The sequence below is a fragment of the Coturnix japonica genome, chromosome Z, assembly GCF_054131305.1.
Source record: "Coturnix japonica strain WE chromosome Z, WE-NBRP24, whole genome shotgun sequence".
Lineage (NCBI taxonomy): Eukaryota > Metazoa > Chordata > Aves > Galliformes > Phasianidae > Coturnix > Coturnix japonica.
Window position 1 is genome coordinate 41,907,128 of NC_140702.1, and position 12,501 is coordinate 41,919,628.

At 36.9% G+C, this 12,501-nt stretch overlaps 1 protein-coding gene across 11 annotated transcripts in view; it reads right to left on the reverse strand.

The window, feature by feature from the left end:
* The window catches only part of DENND4C (DENN domain containing 4C), a 69,952-nt gene that overhangs the window by 16,292 nt on the left and 41,159 nt on the right, over positions 1 to 12,501 (reverse strand). For 8 of the 11 annotated variants that reach the window (XR_014939865.1, XR_014939864.1, XM_085530267.1 and 5 more), the window contains 9 exons: positions 12,128 to 12,258; positions 10,661 to 10,793; positions 9,970 to 10,176; positions 9,224 to 9,352; positions 7,265 to 7,409; positions 6,792 to 6,938; positions 4,505 to 4,630; positions 3,598 to 3,738; positions 1,064 to 2,211 (listed from right to left, as the gene is read on the reverse strand). Coding sequence is in view for 8 of the 11 variants with exons in the window: in XM_085530267.1 (XP_085386393.1) it covers positions 1,064 to 2,211; positions 3,598 to 3,738; positions 4,505 to 4,630; positions 6,792 to 6,938; positions 7,265 to 7,409; positions 9,224 to 9,352; positions 9,970 to 10,176; positions 10,661 to 10,793; positions 12,128 to 12,258 (2,307 nt within the window). In the remaining 3 variants the exon portion in view is untranslated. Of the gene's footprint in view, positions 1 to 1,063; positions 2,212 to 3,597; positions 3,739 to 4,504; positions 4,631 to 5,733; positions 5,801 to 6,791; positions 6,939 to 7,264; positions 7,410 to 9,223; positions 9,353 to 9,969; positions 10,177 to 10,660; positions 10,794 to 12,127; positions 12,259 to 12,501 lie in introns of those variants that run through there. The other 3 variants (XR_014939866.1, XM_085530264.1, XM_032441214.2) reach the window with 3 other exon arrangements.

Here is a 12,501-nt window from a genome sequence, read left to right on the forward strand (position 1 = left end):
ACCATATTAGCAACATCAGATAAATCTGTTTCAAGTAGAAATAAATCTACACAGCTATTTCCTTCCCATTTATTAAACAGATGGGAAAATAGAGGCAGAATTTGAAAAAGGAAACAAGGCACTGTCTTAATGGCCTCCAGAGAGAATACAAATCCTCAGAGAGCAAAGCACCAGATAAAGGAGTTAACCAGATCAAACAGAAGTCTTTCTAAAGACAGAAAAGTACATCTGGAAGTACAGTAATAAGATGTATTAGGAAAGGATTACATTATAATATCCATCTTCTCTTACATTTGTGTCACTATGCTCTAAAATGTTTTAAATTTAAAAAGACTCTTCATTAAGTGTGCTCACACAGGAACTTCAACATTTCATTACCAAATTCCTGAAGAGTGTATTTACTACTTTTTGTATTTATTGTGTACCCCGGAGGCGCAGTGGTAGGAATGCCGCGTTGCAACACCGGAGGCCCTGGGTTCGAATCCCCCCTGTGGCACAAGTGGTAGAAGTGCCGCTCTGCTACACAGAGGCTCGAATCCCGGGGGGTTGGACTCAATGATCTCTAAGGTCCCTTCCAACCTGCATGAGACTATGATACTATGATGATACTACAGATCAAGCTATCTTTTATTGCATTCAGCTTTAGGATTCGACAAACTGACTTCTTAGGTTTGTGGAATTCAATTTTTCACTTATTTGGTTGTTTTTTGTTGTTTGTTTTTTTTTTTGTTTGTTTTTTAAAGCAACATTAGATTACATCTTGTTGTTCTTATTGGTGTTCCTTTGAAAATAAATAAATCTAAAAGTGTAGGAAAGAAAGAAATGTTGAGAATGTAACATGTTGAGTTGTGAGTTCACCACAACAAAAACATTTAATTTTCTTTCAACTGAAAACATTTTCAGTGCCAGCAGAAAACTCCAACACAAATACGTTCTTTAAATTTAGCTAACAACATTCATCACTTAATAAAAATACACAATGCTGTGGAGCTATCTTCTGGGCACAGAAGTTAGCACTCTTAGTTTTGTCTACTGAAAGTTTTCATTTTTGAAAAATACTTGCCTCATCATCTGAGTAGTTATATACTGAAGTTACAGCTCCCCACATCTTGCTGGCCACATTGGCAGCCTGTTTCATGCCTGATTTTAGAACATCCATTTTTGGTCCAGACAATATATTGTCTAACTTCAGATTAGATAAAGTTGTTACAACCGATCCTAAGGAGCCATGTGGAGAAGAACGACCCAGTCCTGTCAAAGACGAAGATCGCTCCTTTTGGACTCGTGGATGCATCTGTTGTTTTGGTCGTCCAGTAAATGTTTTGGATCTAGAGACAGAAGGACTTTTGCGATTTTCATATGACTCGAGGGGTGGTGGGATGGGATCCAAAGGCAGGCTTGACCTCCTTTCCTGGCTGTGACTAAGTGTACCAGAAGCTTCTGTTTCCCTGTCTGGCTTGTGCAGTTCCATGCTGGGAAACTTACTACTCACTGGGCTCTTGAGATTCATATAGTTCTCAATTTCATCTGCCAAATTGCGCGCTACAACTGGTGACACCAGCTTTTCTTCAGCTTCTGGGAGTCTTCGTTGGATACTGTCAGTAGCCAGCAAAGATAAAGGATCCAAGCCTACTTCAACATCTTCCCTTTCAATAGGCTTAACCACCCCATAAAAGCTATTCCTTTTAGTAGTTGCATCTTTGGATTCCACTTTCTGGTTTTTGGACTCAGCTACCTGTTCAGTTTTCATGTCCTCTGCCATAGTCACATTTTCATTTCTTCCATTCTCAAGATGTTCCTGCCCTTCCCCAGGTTCCTCCAGCACAGGTGAAGTTCTATGCTCCAATTCCCAATCACTATCAGAAACACGACTCCAAGTGCCATTTTTGCTAGACACTTGTTGATCAACAGCATTATCAAAGCTGTGGGATTTACTTGTATTACATGGTGAAGTGTTGGCCCCAGATAAAGCTGCTGTTAAAATCTTGGCATCCTCTCCCATCATTATTGCAATTTCTTTGGAATGCAAGTCCAAGCTCCCTTTTTTCAACAGCATTCCTGCTTTGCTTTCACTGCTGAAACTGCAGCTTCTCTCTGAAAACAGTTTCTGCCTCTTCTGTCCTTTCTCACTTGTTTTCTTAGGAGAAACATCACCAAAGACTGCATCTTCAACTGAATCCTGAGTGATGGACAGTAGGTTTGAACCAGTTTCTAAAAGAGAAATGGCATTAATATGGTATCCATAACCATCAAAACTGTTGCCTTCTGAAATCATCCAGCATTTCTACTGAGAAGACAGTGGGCAACACAATCTCAAGGTCCCATTAGAAAGCTAAACTGGTATTAACATGCTATTTTAGTGGCTGCAAAGGTACCTTGCAGATCAAAAATCATCTTATCTTTTGACTCTTTGAAGCTTTTTCTAGCTTCTACCTCTTTTCCTGTGCTGTCTCCCCAGCAGACAGTAGGTAATACTTCAGTGAAGGGACGTACAATTATAATTGTGTGTTCTAATTTATTTTTTCCACAGAGCTATCTTCACAGATTCATACATCAAACCCCATACTTTATTCTGAAGAAAAGTATAATATACAGGCACAACAAAGTAGCACAGTTTTGTTTATGATAGAAATACATGGAACAACATTAAATTCAGCATGCATAAGATATTTACTAATTCTGAAAACATTCTGGGCAAGATGTCCTTAGAGAGCTAGGCTAGGTAAGCAAAAAATTTTTACTTCTAAGGATCTCCATAAGGAAAGTAATCCTACTATATTAGGATTCCAATAGAGCACTAGATGTATCATGTCCACTGCTTGAGAATATTTGAGTGTCCTACTAATGCTGCTGCTTCTTCTCATAACTGTCATAAAGTTTCTGGGTAATGTCTTGTCTAAGACTCAACTCTTTGATATCAAACTAAATGCTGACAACCCTCTTAAAAACTCCTGCTGTTCTGCACCTGACCAGTGAATCATGAGCAAAGACGCAGGAGCAGAGCTTTCTTTTGGTTTTTAATTTTCCTTTCATTTCCTTCCTCTCCCGACTGGCCACTTTGGTGGGGATGAGTTTTCTTTACTACACTGCCTTAGACAAAGACAGGCATAAAAATGGGGGGCAGGGGAAGAGTCCCAAGATTAGTTTGTCATATATGCATTAGTCTTTCTCATTAAAAACCACCAGGTAAGTAAATAAATCTTGTGTGTCACTAAGATATGTATTGATCCCAGATTATACACTGGCAGCATAAGACACTGGATATATGTAACTTGTCCAAAGTCACCAACCTTCAGGTGACCAAAAGTCAAAAGTAGTTCTAGTTCTCCTGTTTTTCTAGCACATTACTTAAATACCGTCTGCAGGGGACAGGAAAGATCTTTAGTTCAATCTACAGAACACTACTGGTTTTCAACATTAATATCCACAAATTATTTTAAAAATCATCAAGAAAGGATGATAGTGGAAAGTAAATATTGTGTAAGACATTTGTACTTTTATTAGAAAAATTTTTTTAGTAGCACCGAAGATGTTGCAAAACAGTATAGCACAACAAGCTCAAAACTTCAGCAAGTTCTGTTTCAGCCAGTGACTCACCACCACTGTTTTTCCTTCCACTGCAATCAAAAATGCCAGATGGAACTTTCACAATACTGTTACCCCAAACAGGCGGATCTGCTGGACTATGAACTTCTATATTTAGCTGTTTTTTCTCATCAGATTCCTCATTGCAAACCTCTAAAAGAAAGATAACGTGAATTTTAGTTAACTAAACAGAACAACTCCATGTACACTGTTACAGAAAACAAACACTCTGTTTTGCCATACAGTTACAATCTTAAAGGTCAGTCCTTCCAGTGGGCAGCATTTTCTGGGAGCAGTATCTTGGAAGACAACATTACAGTGTATGACAAAGAGTGTGTGGCTGTTCATGAGGCTATAGCTTGTGCCAATTTCTTCCCTTGGTGTTTTTCCAACAAATCAAAGCAGAGTAGCAGTTCTCAGTTTTTCATTAAAGACTGTTTGTCTAATGATAATATCAGAAGCTCTAACTGACATTAAGGATTTATTAACACAAATATGAAACAGACTCAGTAACAAAATAACAAAACCACAGAAAAATTAAGGACAAAACCTGGGGAAAGGTAATTTTCATATTTTCTTCAGTAGGAGTTTGTAGAGTTAGTAGTGCCTTTTATTAGGCCTACTGGTACAGCCTAAAAAGTGGTCAAGAGCTCAAATACACAAAGGAGAAAAACGGAATACAAATTACCATATGATTTAGCACCTCTCCGTTTTTTTCATCTATACTACATTAGTCACATAAAAGATTATGTTTAACTACATGTGCTCCACTGCTATTGTCTAGTGCACAGCACATGTCCAGCAGATTCCATGATGGTTTTGGTAACACTATGAGTTAAAAACGTTAGTTATTTGTGGCAGACTCGTGGATGAAGAAAATACATTAAAAACATCATCAGTATAAACATGCATACTTAACCTCCTATTAGTTCTTCAGCTTTAGAAGAAAGGTCTTTTTCTACTTGTGTTTCAGTTGCATGAAGACTATCTCCATTGTCCCTTAGCAGCTCATCTTTAGATCCATAGCCCTGGTCTGACTGACCGCCTGTTCAAAGGAATAAAAATACGAGCCTCAGATTAGTTTTTCCTTGCTGAATTTTTCAACAGGAAAATAAAAACTGACATTAATTTATTTCATGTTCTACCCTGCCAGAAATGTTCAGAATAAGAATCACCAAAATGCTTAATCTGTGCACAGATCTACTTGGTGATAGTGAAAACAGATATGAGTAGACTATGCAGTTCAATCTTCTTTTTCTAATTTACATAATATTACTTTTAAACTGAATAAGCATTATTTCTCCAGGAGCAGTAGAGTTACTTATTTTAACACATGGTATCTTCCTTCATTCCTTTCCCCTCTCATTACTACAGAATTTTTCATAGCTGGGCAGCCTACATTCTCATGTACATCTACAAAAGAAATTTACACACATATAACTGTAATTAAATCAACTCCTAGCAATGAATACACCCCTAAAAACAACTCTACTGCAAACTGTGCTATGTTTTTGCAGTATGTACAAATTACAGAAAACAACAGGAAAAAAAAAAAAAAAGTAAAAAACTAAGCTTTTAAAACATTCTGTTCTTCTGTGGTACCAGTCATATTTGGCACCTCTAACTCATTCTTTTATGAAATAATATAGTCCAAAAAAAAGCTACAACAGGAAATAATTAAAAAAGACTCATTCTTTGTTTGCTTTCACTGAAAGTGCTACTGCATATGCAAAAAATACACAAATATTATAAGAGACATATTCTGCAGCAGCATGTTAAGAAAGATTATTTATACACCTCAGAGTACCTATATATATGTACATGACAGTATTTGGAAAGATCAAAGTAAGTTACTGGGTACAAAATGTAAGTTAATGGTACAAAAGGTATTAGAAGATTCCATAAAAAATTCAATGATTGATGTAATTTATCTATATGTATTATTGCTGTTAATTTTTCCAACATAGAGCAAATGCAGAAATGTGTAGCCACCAATTATCACATTTGACTACTATGCAAAATAACCTTTTATACACAAAAGCTATTTCTGTTATTCTTTGGTCCTTATTTTCCCTCTATTCTCAGCGATGTTAGTCTCTCTGCATTTCACTGAAGTGAAAATACCCTATCAATAAATGGGCAAATTACCTGCAGAAGTAACAGCCAAGGGTAGAATTAATGTACATGTGCATCCAAGGCTTCACACCATGTAAGTCTGCACCCCACACCATGATAGTCAAGGACAAATGCAGCACCCAAGAGACAGCAAAGAGCAAAAAGCAGAGCAACAAAGGGCAGAGAGAAGGAGAGTTCAGTAATGTAGGCAGCCATATCAGATGAAGTTCAGGAATCAGACACCAAGTTCTCTTCAAAGAGATATCAATAACATGAAGAGTGTGCAAGAACTATTTGTACAGTAAGTTTTGAGGTAAAAATAGAAAGAAAGTTTAGTTGAGACTGAGCATAGATAGCATGTAATGAGCAGCAGTTGCTAAAAATCACAGATTTTTATCTCAAGTTGTTACTTTCTGTGTACTCTTTCCAATTCAGTTTAACCACCTGCACACTGCACTCAGGGATAAGTTTTTCTCCAGCTTATCAACTGTCTTTCCATTTACACAGCATGCCTCCTAAGGACTGTATGTCAGGAATTCTAATCATTTATATATTTATTCCCAAAGTAGGCAAACTCTGGTGAGAAACTCAGTCATGGCCTTTAAAAGCATGGTTTACTATGACCTACCATAACATACTAATACTAGAAATGACAGACCACCTCGTCTTATCATTAAGGAACAACATTTCAAAGCACTAGCTTTGCCCCTTTTTTTCTTTAATACCAAAAAGGACTTTACTTGCTGACCATTCATTTCTATGAATAAATGACAATATGCAGAAACTGATCATCAGAGGCTTCTTACCTTTTATAAAGATTAGCACAAAAAGCAAAGTTCATGAGGTCACAGCATGGTATCTACTTTAAAATTACTGTACTGCTGCTACAATTCACTCTAAAGAAGGTGCACAAACTGTGGCAGAGGAGTAACATTCAATGACAGCATATCTCCTTTACATTGATTAACTTCATGCTTCATTCTCTACAGCCTCAAGAGGGAAACATGGTGGTAAAGGGAAAATCAACAGGAGAACAGAATATTTTGCCTTTTAGGGGACTGTTAGTAGTGAAACCCAGCAGAATCTAGTACCTGTGCTAGAGTGATTATCAATGGAATCAAGCCTGACTAAGTCACTGACGAAGAGAGTGTGCTCCCCACTGTTAGCATCATTAGAACTATCCACGCTACCATGGCTCACCATGTCCCCATCACTTCCACCCGTGGTATTCCGCAGAGCTAAAGACATGAATGAGAGCTGGTTAGTAAAAGAGGATTTAAAAATTCATATTTCCAAACCCATCTAACCTCTTCAGACAACTGTACATACTTTTGATCGCACATATTAAATGAGAATATGAAATTCTAGCAACAGAACTTAGACAACTCATACTTCAGTGTGGGAAAGATATTCTAAGACACACAATCTGAGCATCAAGTTGACAATTTTTATATATTTTAGGAAAGACTTTCCACTTGTAAAAGCCAGAATGTTAGCTGCAGTCTCTCAGAAACCAAGTCATGCTGTCATTCGGCAGAAAAATTCACTTAATCTAACTTATTACCTGATATCTCAGGTATGCGTGGGCTCTGCGTTGCTTTCTTCAGGCATTGCCTAAATTGTGCTGTGCCACGAACTACATTTCGTACCTTTGTCCACAGAAATATGCCACTGCGGTTACTGCTAGGCCAAGGAGATTCTAAAACCGCCTACAGAAAGGGAGATTGCAATAACAAATAGTAACACATTTACACTAAGGAACACAGTACAGTGAGAAGGTTTTCTTTCCATACTCAGAAAGACATTATCCACCAGCAGAATGAAGAAGGACAAATATTTACATTTCTGCTTGCTTTTCCCTTTTATGTGACAGCTGCAGACTCACCAGCTGACTGGCAACTGACTATGGATCAAGTTTTCATCAAATAAACCAAGATGGATTTCATTCATATTCATATTACACAGTAGAAACAAAAGACCATAGTATAGACTCCTATCTTCTTCCATTGCATAGGTTACTATGAAGCTTCATCAGAAAAGTACAGGGACTTTGAAGAAAGTAAAGGAGGAAGCTACTTCAACTAGTCTTATTCCAACCAGACATGGATTGAGATGCCTTCAAGGATATGCCTAGGAACAGATGGCCTTAGCACCAGGGAACAGTTTGGGTTAGAAGGGACCTTAAAGATCACCTACCTCCAAAGACCCTGTCATGGATAGGGTGGCCATCTACTACATCAGGATGCTCAAAGCCTAGCCTTGAACACCTCCAAGGACAGGCCATCCACAGCTTCTCTGCACAACTTACTGCAGTACCTCACACCCACTGAGTACAGTGTTTCTTCCAAATATCTAACACAAATTTCTCCCCTTCTACTTTTAAACCATTCTCCCTTGTTCTATCACTTTCTATTACCCACTTATGTACTAATAAGTAAAGTAATAAACAAGAAATAAGTAAATAAAGTAATAAATACATATATATATATATAAAGTCTGGTAACTATATATATATGAAGTCTATAACTATATAAAGTCTGGTAACTATATATATCTGGTATATATATATATATATATATATATATATATACATATAAAGTCTGGTAACTGAAAAAATACTAATGTATGGAGGTTGCTCCAAAATTTGTGATTTCTACTTGGAAGAGTTCTACTCCCCATGGAAATTACAACAGCTACAAAGAACACAATAGCATTACATGATAGAGCAAATTCTCATCTACAAAATACCATTTTTCAACACAGTTACCACCACTAGCTATGCATTTTTTTACCACTGATGTACAAAAACCTGCATGACAATATAATAAAAATCAGCACCAGTGGGCATCATCTGTTTCACAGCTGTTATGACAGTGTCATTGCTGAAATGCACCAACAAAGGGTGCCATTTTCTCAAAACTGGGTGTAGTTAGTTTAAAATAACTGTACTTCTTCTACAATTCACTCTAAAGAAGGTACACAAACTGTGGCAGACGAGTAATATTCAATGACAGTATATCTCATTTACACTGATTAATTTCATGCTTCTTTCTCTACAGCCTCAAGAGAGGAAAATAGTGGTGGTAAAGGGGAATCAACAGGAGAACAGAATATTTTGCTTGCATTGGCATGAATAATTCAATTACACCCTTTTGTTTTAGATGCACTTCCATGTCAGATATCATTTTATTAGACTGACCCTCAGCTGCCATCTGTCACATGGAAACAAAATGTAACAGAATACCGGTGTGAAGGTTCAACCTCTATTACCATACCATTAGCATAATGAAATACGAAGCATTTCTTTCATACCAGGCCCTAGTATATTTCAACAGAATTAATGATCAGACAAACAGCACAGGAATGTAAAATCATAACACCATAGACCAAGTTAAATGTGGCCAACAGAATAAACAAATTTGACTCAAGAGCCTTACAGAAGTATTGACATTGTACTACAGGGCAAGGAGATCATCAACAAGGGAGACGTAAGACCAGTATCCTTTGTCAAGATTTCTCCTACCTTATTGTAATAGCCGTAAGTGATGGCATTTGGCTGTATTCCAGCATTTTTCATTTCAAAGAGGACTCTCACAGCCTGAACAGGCTGACCCCACAGTCCACAGAGCTGCATTACAACTCTGTAGCAGACCTGATAAGATACAGAAATCCATTAATGAATTAAAGACAAGGATTTTTAAAACAGCTAAAGGTCTTCCCAAATATCAACTTTTACGCATGCATAAGGGAAAGACACATGAAAGAAGCTACTCAACTAACAGCTAAAAGAGGGAGCAAAAATTAAACAGGAAATCACACAAGCTGAAATAACATCAGCAGTCACATTATTTAGCCCTGACTTATTCCATGTCTCTTCTCCTTGTGAAAGAGAGGAGGGAAATACACACCCATTCAAAGAACTGGGATAACTTGCTTTTTTGTGTCTGCACATTCTACTGCAAGAACAGAATGCTGCACACAAACCCACTACCCCTTCAGTTTACTATGATGGTGTAGTGTTAATTCAAAGTTCATTTTAAATATGAAAGAATATAAGAAACACTAAGCTGGAGTAGCTGAAAAAACTAACATGATGTTATAGATTAAAAAAAAGTTCCACTTGCCCTAGTTAAACAGACTACAAGACTGTTTCAGTGTAGCTTTAAAAGTGGACAAACTGTAAGAATGCTTCATCAGCTGTTGCCAGTGAAATACACTACACTTGCACCTTGCTTTCCATGTTCATTGCAGTATTTCATTTACACTTGCCTCATCTAGTGGTTCCACATCAGTTTTTCGCATTTTAATTAGAATATCATATGCCTGCTGCAGAGCCTTGGCCTTAGGATGTGCAACTCTAACATAGGCTGGCAGACAAATAAACCATAAGCTGTAACTGTGACTGAAGAGACACTTCGCCCACTGCGGAGGGCTTACGTAGTATTTCTTGGCTAACTTATGGGCTGTTTTTATCTCCTGTAAGGGTGAAAAAAAACAACAAAAAAAAAGACAACAAATATGGAACAGAGCCAAGAAATCATTACTAACTCAAAAACCAGACTCTTAAAGGAAGCACTTAGGAACAACAGACAAACATCAAACTTACGTTCCACTCAACACTCTCTTACTAAGGTTCTCCACAAGCAAAAAACAGCAACTGAATCCCACCCCCTCCTTTTCTTTGCCCCTTTCATTCAAGCACTCCTTTCAATTTCTTTTTTTTTTTTTCTTCTTTAAATATCACTGCCCAAAGTTTTAAAATTGGTTTTAACATCAATTTCATCTCAGTGTTAATTTCTTGCTCTCCACTTCTTTCCTTGGCCAATATTTCTTCTCAGTAATAACACTGAAAACAACTATCCTATAGCATAATTTATAGTATAAACCGGCATTGGTAATTTCACAAAAACCTTTCTGTCTTTCAGTATTCACACAGTGGTTTCAATAAGACATATCTGACCTGTTTCGTCCTCTTTGCCATGAGTGCTGGACTATTTGAAACACTACATCCAGCTGGGTGTCTCCTGAAGGAGAGCTTGAGTTCCTGTGGTCTGTCAAAGAGCTTGAAATCTAGTCGTGGGAAGTTTTTATAGCTATATGGATTATTAAAAAAAAAAAAAAAAAAAAAGAAATAAAAATATGAGAGAGAAAAGCTTTTCCCATATCCATTGATAGCTGGAGAGCCCTACAAAGACAGCTTGTGAGTGAAGAATTAATAAAGAAGAGAATAAAGAAACAAGAAGAAAGAGGACATGCAGGAGTGAGAATGTGAGATTCTTTGAGTCCTATTCAAAAAGATAATGAAAAAAGAAAAAAAGAAGGTGCTTAGGATTTGAAATCTTAGTAAACTGTGAATTCAAGAACAAGGCTGCAATCCGTATGACAGAGAAGCAGTGATAATGATTAATCAGGACAACAGCTGGAAAAAGAACTTTTATAACGTCCAAGAAAGAGTAAGAAAAAGCATATATACACTTGCTGAAACTCCATGTTTCCTTCATAGGACTAAAAAAACCACTGAGTGAAAGAATTCGGAAAGCTTTTTTTCTTTCTTTGTTTTTGGTTCACCTATTAGAGATCAATAATATTGGGAAGATCCATTGCTCACCCTCTGTGGGTGAAACAAAGACAATGTACTCAAGGTATGACAAAATACACCTAAATGGCTCAATTACAGATAGATGCTGAGTACACAGGTGACTCCAAAAGTAATGCCTCCTACCTATTTCCCTGGAAGCAGCAACAGCTACAAAGAGCACAGTAGCATTACATGATAGAGCAAAACCATTAACTACGTATTTTCACCAGCAATGAACAACAGCCTGCACGTCAAGCTCATAAAAATCTGTACCAGCAGGGAAGACTGACTGTTTCACAGCTGCTACAATTGTGAAATGCATCACGCACCACCTCATTGTGACCATATCTACTGCTTTGTCTCCATAAACATTCAGCAAGCATTGATAAATGTCTGTAGATACAATTTTTTCAGCATGGAATTCAATTACACCCTTTTGCTTCAAATGCACTTCCATACAGGATGCCATTCTGTCACATGGCCACAAAATGTAATGGAATATTGTCTAGAAGTGCCATGCCACCAACATCTGCCTCTGCTGTGATAGGCAAACATAATAAAATAGGAGGCATTACTTTTGAAGCACCCCTCATAGCAAAGAATTGTTATAAATCTGGCAAACAGTTACTGCAAGCTTAGAACCAAAATCTGCTTGCCCTAGAACATACACAAACAAAATACTAACCTCTAGACATTCAAAAAGTAGAGTCCAAACAGATAAAATATTTTCACTGACGTTATTCTTAACATCATATTCAAGTTTTGAATTAAGCTGGAACATTTGCCCTGTTTGACATCGTATGAGTTCAAATACTTCAGTTCTTCTCTGTTTTGTTCTTTAAACTGTACCTGTATTTTGGTGCTCGGTCTTGTCCATCATCAGGGGGAGGTTCTGGTGGCATTATAAACACTGTGTGTTCACTTTTTTGTGATTCATCAAGCTCAATCAACCGTGCATCTTCAATGGAATCTACATCAACCTGAAAACAGAATTTGTAATCTGAGCACTGAAAGTAGTTTCAGGATAATATAAATAAAATTAAAACATACATTTTAATGTATATTATTTTTTAAAAAATTATAAAATATATCTTTTAATGTGTATGTATATTACATTTTCAATGTTTATTTTATATATTGTGTATAAACACAGTATAAAAATATATAACATATTTGCTCTCAATGGTCAAGTTTACAGCCCTAGACTGTCATTTTTATTTCAT